This window comes from Crocuta crocuta, unplaced genomic scaffold (assembly GCF_008692635.1).
Source record: "Crocuta crocuta isolate KB4526 unplaced genomic scaffold, BGI_CrCroc_1.0 scaffold149, whole genome shotgun sequence".
Lineage (NCBI taxonomy): Eukaryota > Metazoa > Chordata > Mammalia > Carnivora > Hyaenidae > Crocuta > Crocuta crocuta.
This window is the reverse complement of record NW_027551561.1, coordinates 6,601,033-6,611,450: the sequence shown is the minus strand read 5'-3', so window position 1 is coordinate 6,611,450 and position 10,418 is coordinate 6,601,033. Positions and strand designations below refer to the sequence as shown.

The following is a 10,418-nucleotide window of genomic DNA, read 5'->3' as shown; positions in this document are numbered from 1 at the left end:
TCTCTCACGAAAATTAAAAAAAAAAACATTCTGATGCCTCTAAGCACATAGAAGTAATCAGGTAAAAGAATACTTGCTTATGAAGGATAGTTAATTTGGGAATTTCAGGTTTTGGATGTGTTTTAAATATATTAAAAATAAACGTAAAACCCTAAAGTTATTGAACTTATGCTCTTCTCAACTGTTATATCTTAAAATGGTTTTCTCAGGGCTATCATTAGGAAGGCTTCGAATCTGGAATACAGAATACAGCGAAGAGCTCTTTTTAAGGATGACTTTATCAATTATGTTCAAGTAAGTAAATAAGTTCATTACTTTTTAGTCCCCTCACAATTTTTAAATCNTGTCCCCTCACAATTTTTAAGTAAATTCTAGAATGGTGAGCTTGATTCAGTTGTTTGCAAAATTCTAGGATTGTTGATTAAACGGGTAATTTTTTTTTTTTCTTAATTTATTTCTGAGAGAGAGACAGCATCATCAGGGGAGGGTCAGAGAGAGGGAGACAGAGAATCTGAAACAGGCTCCAGGCTCTGAGCTGGCTGTCAGCACAGAGCCCGACGCGGGGCTCGAACCCACTGTGAGATCATGACCTGAGCCGAAGTTGGACGCTTAACCCACTGAGCCACCCAGGCGCCCCTAAATGGGTAATTTTTGAACAGGAATAGAAATGGTTTGGGAATAACATTGCCCCATTAAGGCTTTCATCCTTGGCAAACTGAAATCTCTTTTTTTCCTTATATAGTGTTAATAGACCAGAAAGTGCCAAAGGTACTGTGTATTAGGATTTCAGCAAGAGAATTGACTGACATACCATTTCTTGTGGGGAGAAATAAAGGAGAGTGAGTTTGACGATGGTTGGAAAGTTATATTTATGTGTCTGTAAGTCGGCTTCCTTAGAGATACGCAAATTTTTCAGCAGTATAAATAAATGGGAGAGTTGAGTGAATATGAAATACACACGCTAGACTAATTTTCAGGTGGAGAATAGCCAGTATGTTAGGTAACAAAATCTGGACCTAGTGGTAAGATGCAGTGTTACAAGACTGGAGGTTTTCTGAGTTTAGATTGAAAAACCAGCAACAGGTGAACAAGTGAGACCTGGCTCTGAATCTTGTACTTGGAAGACGTTTGAGAGCTCGTAGTAGGTTGCTGTGTGTTGAGTGTACTTCAGTAATAAATTTTAAAAAGTAAAGAAAATAACGGATGTTAACAAAAATAGTGTGTTGGGTAATCTAATTGAGTGGAGAGCACTATATAGTAGGCATTCAGGAGGTGTGTGTTTGAAAAAAAGTGTTTTCCACTTATAACAGACCATATCTGGAGCATTGTGTTAGGCTTGAGACTGCATTTTAAGAAGGACTTTGAGGGGTCAGTTAAAAGGAAGCCAGGATGGAAATCTTGTTCTAGGAGGAATTCTTGAAAGAACATAAATAGGCATGTTTATCCTGAAGGAGACCTGAGAAGTGGCAGATAATTCCACTCTTCAAATATTTGAAGAAGTACCTGTGGATTAGGTTGATTAGAGGGCGTAACTGAAATAAGTAAATTAAACACACGCTCCCTGATGTACATACTCATATCTCCACCCCGTGCACACAACCGTCACAACCCATATGGACTTGATATGAGATGTAAGTGGCATGTTAAATCAATGAGCTTCTGGTTATCCACTTTGAGGAGATAAAATTAGATTCCTCTCATGTAACACAAAACGAAGTTCCTGCTGAATGGAAAAGCTAAATTTGGGGAAAACTTTGTATCTCTATGAGAAATATTAAAGAGGGGCGCCTGGGTGGCTCGGTCGGTTGGGCGTCTGACTTTGGCTCAGGTCGTGATCTCGCAGTTCGTGGGTTCGAGCCCCGCATGGGGGTCTGTGCTGACAGCTCAGAGCCTGGAGCCTGCTTCCGATTCTGTGTGTCCCTCTCTCTCTCTGCCCCGTCCCCTGCTTGTATCTGTCTCTCAAAAATAAATGTTAAAAAAAACGAGTAGGCAAGGTTTTCTAAAATGAGACTGTGAAAGCGCAAACAATGACAAGATTGATTTGACGATGTTAAAAATAAACATTTCTGTGCAAAAAGTACCACAGTAAAAAGAAAAGCCACGGAACAGAGAAAATAATTTTGGTACGTGTGTGTGTATGTACACACATGCATGCATATGTTTAGATTTATATATTTATTTTGAGAGAGCGAGAACGTGCGCACCCGCGCCAGTGGTAGAGGCAGAGAGAGAGAGAGGAGAGCGAGAATCCCAAGCAGCTCCGCACTGTCTGCGCAGAGCCCAGCGTGAGGCTCAGACTCAAACCAGGAGATCATGACCTGAGCTGAAATCAAGAGTCCCGACGTTTAACTGACTGAACCATTCAGTCAGGTGCCCCGCAGCACATAGATTTTGAATTTAGAATATTTAAAGAACTACACATTCAGAAGAAAATGACAACTGTGAAAAATGAAAACAACGGAAAAATATGAACATGCAGTTCACAAAGGGGAAACACCATTCATCGCTCAACTTAGGAAAAGAATGTTAGCCTTATTAGTAATCAGGCAAACATAGGTGAGAATTACAGTGTGGTACTGCTTTATATCTATCATGTTATCAGATATTGTAAAGACTGATGTTAATATTTAATTGGTACAACCACTTTGGGGAGCAACTTAGTAATATCCCATGAAGTTGAAAATGCATATTTTATGAGCTAGCAATTTCAGTCAGTCATATATTAAATATTGAGTACTTGGTATGTACACAGCACTGATCTGATCCAATGGGATACAATAATAAACTAAGACAAAAATCATTTCTTTGAGGAGGTTTCATATTAATTGCATTTTTTTTTTTTTTTTGAGAGAGGGTGTGCCAGCAGGGGAGAGGGAGAGAGAAGAGATGCCCGAGCAGGCTCCGTGCTCACTATAGAGCCCGGCATGCAGCTCCATCCCACAACCCTGGGATCGTGACCTAAGCTAAAATCAAGAGTCGAATGCTTAACTGACTGAGCCACTCAAATGCCCCACAGTATTTTGTAATAGAAAAATTAGAGGGGTGCCTGGGTGGCTCATTCAGTTTTGTCTGACGCTTGATTTCGGCTTAGGTCATGATCTCATGGTTTATGGCATCAGGCTCCCCATCTGGTTCTATGTTGACAGTGAGAAACCTACTTGGGGGGCTCTCTCTCTCTCTCTCTCTCTCTCTCTCTCTCTCTCTCTCTCTCTCTCTCTCTATCTCCCCCCCTCTCCTCTCTCTCTGTGCCTCCCCTGCGTGTGTGTGTGTGTTCTCTGTCAAAATAAACTACGCAGTAGTTAAAATGGACTTGACTTTCATGTGTCCATAGAGATATGCTATCTAAAATCATAACTGGGTAAAAACATGGAGTGATGGGTACAGTGTAATTATATGAGTTTTAAAAGCATTCGAGGAGTATCTGGGCGGCTCAGTTAAGTGTCTGACTTTGGCTCAGGTCATGATCTCACAGTTTGAGTTTGAGCCTTGCATTGGGCTCTGTGCTGACAGCTCAGAGCCTGGAGCCTGTTTCAGATTCTGCGTTTCCCTCTCTGCCACTCCCCAGCTCATGCTGTGTGTGCCTCTCTCTCTCAAAAATAAACATTTAAAAAAATAATTTAAAACATCCAAGAAAGCATTATAATGTAGTAAAAAATTTTGCTTTGGAAAATAGTAATTTTATCTGGGGAGGGAGAAGAGTGCAATTAGACATGATACATAGGGAACTTCACCTTTACGTGAAATGTTTTATTTGTAAAGATTTTGAAGCAAGGTTAGTAAAATGTACGCTTTGATGTAGCTGTGTAATAGCTGCTTGGGTGTTCTGGGTGCTTGAATATTTCATAAAGCAGTGGCAAAACGAAGCATATAATCTTGTGAAGCGCTGAGCTTTCTGTCTCTAATAGTCTTCAAAGTGAGGCTTAGAGAGGAATTGAATAGTAGTGGTTTTTAGAGAACCTTTGAGGTTTTAAGTGGTCCTTCAGAGGGTTTGGTAGGGAGAGCCACTTAGGCACAATTATGTCTTTCATTTGCTTGTATTAAGCTAAAATTTTTGCATGGGTAATTTACTAAAAGTTTGAACATGCTGTTGTAGATAAGACAGTCTGATATTATAAACCTTAGCTCTTTTTTTTTTAAGTTTTTCTTCTTCAAGTATATTTATTTAAATAGTCTATTCCCAACATGGGGCTTGAACTCACGAACCTGAGATTAAGAGTCGCATGCTTTTCTGACTAAAGCAACCAGGAGCCCCAGATCTTAGAAGTGTTATGATTTTAGTAACATACTTCGTTTGTATTTTAGATGTTTATATGCTTGCTAATGTACGGATTTGTGAGTTTGGCAGATGTAAGGTGAATTATTACTGACGGTTACATTTACTACAAATTATGCTTGATAGCAAATTATTTTGTCTTCTAGTATTTTTTTTTTTAAAGTAAGCTCTATGCCCAACGTGGGACTTGAAGTCACGACCCCAAGATCAAGAGTTGCATGCTTACCTGGCTCATCCAGTTAGCTACTTCAATCTTGTTTTATATTCTTGATTTTTATTTACTCTATGATTTTAACTAAATGCATTTCTAGTTGTAAATTAAGGTTTATAAATGAAAAGGTTATAATTTAAAAGGTTATAAATTTTACTTTTCTTGTATGTTTTTCTTTCATAGTATGAAATTAATCTTTTGGAGTTGATTCAGAGAAGAAGAATTGTAAGTAGATATTCTGGAAATTGGGAAAAATTTGGATTTAAGTAGTGTGACTCTATAGCTAGAGAGTTGGGTTTGGGAAGCAGTTAGCACTGGTAAATTGGTGATGTGTTCATAATGGGTGTTTGTAATCTTCTGTTTCCTTTCAGCACCTTTTTAAAAAATACTCACTTCTTTAGAGAGAATGTGCAAGTGGGAAAGTGGCAGGGAGGGAGAAAATCCCAAGCAGGCTCTGCACTGTCAGAGCCTGATGCGAGGCTTGATCTCAAGAACCAACCATGAGATCATGACCTGAGGGAAATCGAGAGTCAGATGCCCAACTGACTGAGCCATCCAGGCCACCCCTGTTAGTACCATTTAGATCAAGTAGGACTGTTGGTGTGGATAAATGTGATTAAATTGAGGCTTTGTTTTTTATGTCACTTTTTAGCGCATCGGATATTCATTTAAGAAGGACGAGATTGAGGACTCTATCGTACGCCGGGTACAAGGTGTCTTCCGACGTGCGTCAGCAAAATGGAAGGTAAGTAGTGATCAGAGCATCTTTAATTGTAAGAGATGTATTACGATTTCAGTATTCAAATGTACTGTTTATTTTTATCTTGGTGTCTCCATATTTAACCTAACACTAATTATTTGAAACCATTTATCAAACCATTAAGAAAATTGATCTCATTACCTTATAGTTATTTTTTGATGATAGTACTGAAAATGGATTTAGTACATGATTAAAGATTAGAAATTTGGGACTTAGGGATAAATCTCTAAGTGAAGTACACTGAAGACTTGGAGGTGGAAGATAGATGGTTTCGAGTAGGGACAGTTCCTCACTTGATACTCTTCAGGTTGGGCTCTGGAACTGGCACATAGTATATGGGGAGTACTTTAGATCCTGGGAATGACAAAATTTGGGGTTGTTACCCCTGATTGAGACCATTTAAGAACTACATTGAGCAAGGGTGCCTAGATGGCTCTGTCTGTTAATCATAACTTAGGTCATAATCTTGTGGTTTCTGAGTTTGAGCTCCATGTCAGGCTCTGTGCTGATATGGAGCCTGCTTTGGATATTCTCCCTCCCTTCCTCCCTCCCTCCCCCTCACTCTCCCCTTCTCTCTGCTCTTCCCATCCTGCTTTCTCAAAAATAAATAAAATATTTTAAGAAAGAAAACAAGGGGTGCCTAGGTGGCTTAGTCAGTTAAATGTCTGACTTTAGCTCAGGTCATGATCTTGCGGTTTGTGGGTTCGAGCCTCACATTGGGCTTTCTGCTATCAGCACTGAGCCTGCTTTGGATCCTCTGTCCCCCTCTCTCTTTCTGCCCCTCCCCCACTCAAGGATAGATATTGATGAACATTAAAACAATAAAAACAAAACTACATTGAGCAAATTGGATAGACAACACATTTTGTCTTGAAGCATGGTAGTTTGGAATGGGTGGTCAGACGGAGTTTTCACATTTAAGACATCTAAGACCTCAGTGAGTAACAGGCTAATAGACTGAGCAATATGTAACACATTGGCTTTTCTGAAATCTGCCTCTGTTTCTAAAAAAAAATTAGTGCAAAGGCATATTAGATATAAAGTTCAAATTCGGGCAGCTTACTACATTGTTTTTCTTGCAGGATGATATTCAACTTTGGCTATCCTATATAGTCTTCTGTAAGAAATGGGTGAGTATTGTGCAGCTGTGTCTTACTTTCTCATTCTTTTAGGAAGTCTGCTTTTTAAGTTCCATGCTTGATTGAACTCCATGTTTTCTGCAGAGATGTAGGGTTAGTAAATGGGAAAAGACCCCTGTGTAACAATATTTACATATCTGAATACTATTTAAATGGTTTCTAAGTCAAAAAGTGATCTTTATTGTGTGTATTTATTCAGTAAAGTTAAAAATTGTGTTTAGATATTTAGGATGTTTACATGTAGTGGTTTAGGTAGAAGAAAACTGTGACTGTGTCTGTATTTGTTCCTATGTCCCTACAAGAGCATTGGATTTTGAGTTGGTAAGGAAATCGTACAGCTCAGTTAGAGATTACTAACAATGATTTCAGCGTATGGGAAGTTGCTTTGCTTTTTCTCTTTTACAGACCACCAAAGCTCAACTTAGCAAGGTGTTTTCTGCCATGTTGGCCATTCATTCAAACAAGCCAGGTATGGTGAGATCCTTGTCAGTTCTTCTACCTTTTATGTAGACTCAAGCTATTTTGGCATTTATTTTGCTTAATAAGCCTAAAAGAAATTAGTTTGAGAACTTGAGTATCGGTGCTTGGCCTCAGCAGTTTTGGTTTCCCAATAGCTGCCTCTTAGGTCATCTGTATACACTGTGTATCATTTATTGTGTCCCGTATTATATCTGTGGGTAAGAAGGACTAATTTTATTTTTATTTACTTCTTTATTTATATACTTTTAAAAGTTTTATTTTAAAGCATTTTTTATTTTATTGTTACTTTTATTTATTTTATTTTTATTTATTTCTAGGAGAGAGAGAGACAGCATGAGCAGGGGAGGGTAGAGAGAGAGGGAGTCACAGACTGAAACAGGCTCCAGTCTCTGAGCTGGCAGTCAGCACAGGCCCGACGCGGGGCCCAAACCCACGAACCGCGAGATCATGACCCAAGCGAAAGTCGACGCTTAACTGACTAAGCCACCCAGGCGCCCCTATTGTTACTTTTAAAAATGTGCTCTGTGTAGGGCACCTGAGTGGCTCAAGTCATTTAAACCTCCAACTTTGGCTGAGGTCATGATCTCATGGTTTGTGAGTTCAAGCCCCACGTCGATCTCTGCTGTCAGCGTGAAGCCTTTTTGGGATCCTCTGTCTCCCTCTTTCTGCCCCTCCCCCTCTTTCTGTCTCTCTCAAAAATAAACAAACATTAAAAATTAAAAAAAATAAAACTCTGCTTGCAACATGGGGCTTGAACTCATGACCCAGAGATCAAGAGTCATGTGCTCTACTGACTGAGCCAGCCAGGAGACACCCCACCAAGTTTCTTTTTAGATGATAAAATAAACTCTTTGGTCCTTTGAGAGACATTCTGTTTGGATGCATTCACATTTAAGGGTCACTTAAAGGCAAAAACTTAAAAAAGGGCACTTAAAGGGGAGAATGTTAATGCACATTTTACAAGAGTGCTTGGCACATAGTAGGTACTATGTTTTGTAAGAGAAAGATTTCTCTTGTGAATACTGTGTGAAGTAGCACATAATTGTATAGCGGAGGTGCTCCAGTGCCTATTCTCAAGTATCAGGTTCAACCAGGTTCACGCTACACGGCCTAAGATAGGCCACGTTTTTTTTTTTAATGTATTATTTACTTCTGAGAGAGAGAGAGCGTGAGAAGGGGAGGGTCAGAGAGAGGGAGACACAGAATGTAAAGCAGTCTCCAGGCTCTGAGCTAGCCGTCATCACAGAGCCTGACGTGGGGCTCGAACCCAGGAACCATGAGATCATGACCTGAGCCGAAGTCGGATGCTTAACTGACTGAACCACCCAGGTGCTCCAAAAATAGGCCACATTTGGTACTGATTAATTCAGAAGGATACAGCATTAGGTGAGTTTCTTTAGTAGAGTACTCTTAGCAATTTGGAGGCTAGTTTCTGGTCCCCAAGATGACAGTTCAGGTGTAAGGGAATGAGACCACGTGAATGGGTTGGGGAGCCACTGTGGCTTAGAAGACCTGTGGTTAGGCATAGCTTCCAGGGATCCTAGAAAGGACTGTGCTCAATTTCGAGGATCATAGACTCAAGAAAGCCCGAAGCAATATAGCGCTCTCTCTTTAATAACTTTCTCGTCCAGATGTGGTTACTAACCATGAGCCATTTTTATCGAAAGCAGTCTTGTCTGGTAACATAGCTGACTTTTATTAAATTTCTAGGGAAATAGCTAGAATGTTAACCCAACATTAATTTCCTGTGTAGAAAGACAAAGGTTTTTTTTTTTTTTTAAAGTCCTTATTCCCAATAGGTGTGATAAAAAATTTATTTTTCATATTGAGCCATTCGAAAGAAATTATAAACTATTTAGATAAAGATTGAAATATTTTTATTTCATTGCTTCTGAAATGCACCATTTCTTCTAGCATTTTTATACCTCTAAAATTTGTATGTGACTTACGATGATGTTGACCTTAGATTGAATGAGGCACATAAGTACCCACAGATATTATCATTAGCCTCTTTGCTTCAGAACACTCTAATTTTATTTATTTATTTTTCATTTAAAGTTTATTTTGAGAGAGAGATTGCACATAAGCATCTGGGGGAGGGGCAGAGAGGCAGGGAGACAGAGAATCCCAAGCAGGCTCTGTGCTGTCAGCTCAGAGCCTGACAACGGGATTTGAACCCATGAACCGTGAGATCATGTCCTGAGCTGAACTCCGTACTTAGACACTTAACACACTGAGCCACCAGCTCCCCAGAATACTCTAATTTTAGATAAAGCAACAATACTTTACAAATAAGCATTAGGAACTCCCTCTCTCCATCCCTTTCCTTTTTTGGTAAGATTAAAAAAAATTCTTTGAGTATTAAAATTGGAGCATTGATCTTTTTTTAGTCTGACTCGATCAACTTATTGAAATGAAGTCTCATGTTTTTCATTGATAGCTTTGTGGATTATGGCAGCCAAATGGGAAATGGAAGATCGCTTATCTTCAGAAAGTGCAAGACAGCTATTTCTTCGAGCTCTGCGCTTTCATCCTGAGTGCCCGAAACTTTATCAAGAAGTGAGTTGTGTACCTGTAAGATGAGAGAGTTGTATCTCGGTTTTGGTCCTCTGTAGACATACATTCTTTATTAAGTTAGAGAAGACTTCTGTTTGTGGAGTCTAGGGGTGAGTAGGGGAGCTGCTGGAGGAGAGGGGTGAAGCTGTTTCTTGGCTCATAGCCAGTGTTGACCGTGTGCATCATCCAGGTTGTTAGTGACAGACTACGGCTAGGAGGGGTGGGGGGCCAGGGTTCAGCCGTTTTCATACCTTTGTCCTTTTTTCCCCTTGCATCTGCCTGCCTTCTTACATTCTTTCTCTCCTTTCTTTCTGCTGCTTTGGCTCCTCTTCCTCTACTTCTCATTCTTCTTGTCTCTTTTTTTCTTCAGGTAGATCCCTCCTTCCCCACTTGCTGGACTTATTCTCTAGAGGGAGGCACTAAAGCCGTAATGGCCAGACTTTTAATTAAGAAAAAAGCAAATGCTAGAAATGGTGTATTATTAGAAGCTGCCCTTTTCTGAGTTATTTGTCAGGATAAGGGAGAAACTGTTTTGTCTTCAATTGAAAATGAAGCCTTATTGGGACACTTGGGTGGCTCAGTTGGTTAATAAGCGTCTGACTTCGGCTCAGGTCATGATCTCACAGCTTGTGAGTTTGAGCCCCACATGGGGCTCTGTGGTGACAGCTCAGAGCCTGGAGCCTGCTTCAGATCCTGTGTCCCTCTCTTCCTCTGCCCTTCCCCTGCTCATGCTCTGTCTCTCTCTTAAACATAAATAAACACTGGGGCGCCTGGGTGGCTCATTTGGTTAAGTGTCTGACTTCGGCTTAGGTCATGATCACATGGTTCATGGTGGGTTTGAGCCCCGCGTCGGGCTCTGTGTTGACAGCCAGCTCAGAGCCTGGAGCCTCTTTCAGATCCTGTGTGTGTCTCTCTCTCTCTCTCTCTCTCTCTCTCTCTCTCTCTCCATCTCTCTCTCTCTGTCTCTCTCTCTGTTTCTCTCTCTCTGACTTGCTCATG

At 40.2% G+C, this 10,418-nt stretch overlaps 1 protein-coding gene across 1 annotated transcript in view; it reads left to right on the top strand.

The window, feature by feature from the left end:
- Positions 1–10,418, top strand: part of UTP6 (UTP6 small subunit processome component) — a 32,892-nt gene that overhangs the window by 1,568 nt on the left and 20,906 nt on the right. Inside the window, exons 2-7 of the mRNA XM_077749618.1 lie at positions 210–294; positions 4,668–4,709; positions 5,137–5,229; positions 6,327–6,374; positions 6,789–6,852; positions 9,304–9,422. Coding sequence (XP_077605744.1) covers positions 210–294; positions 4,668–4,709; positions 5,137–5,229; positions 6,327–6,374; positions 6,789–6,852; positions 9,304–9,422 — 451 coding nt within the window. The remainder of the gene's footprint in view (positions 1–209; positions 295–4,667; positions 4,710–5,136; positions 5,230–6,326; positions 6,375–6,788; positions 6,853–9,303; positions 9,423–10,418) is intronic.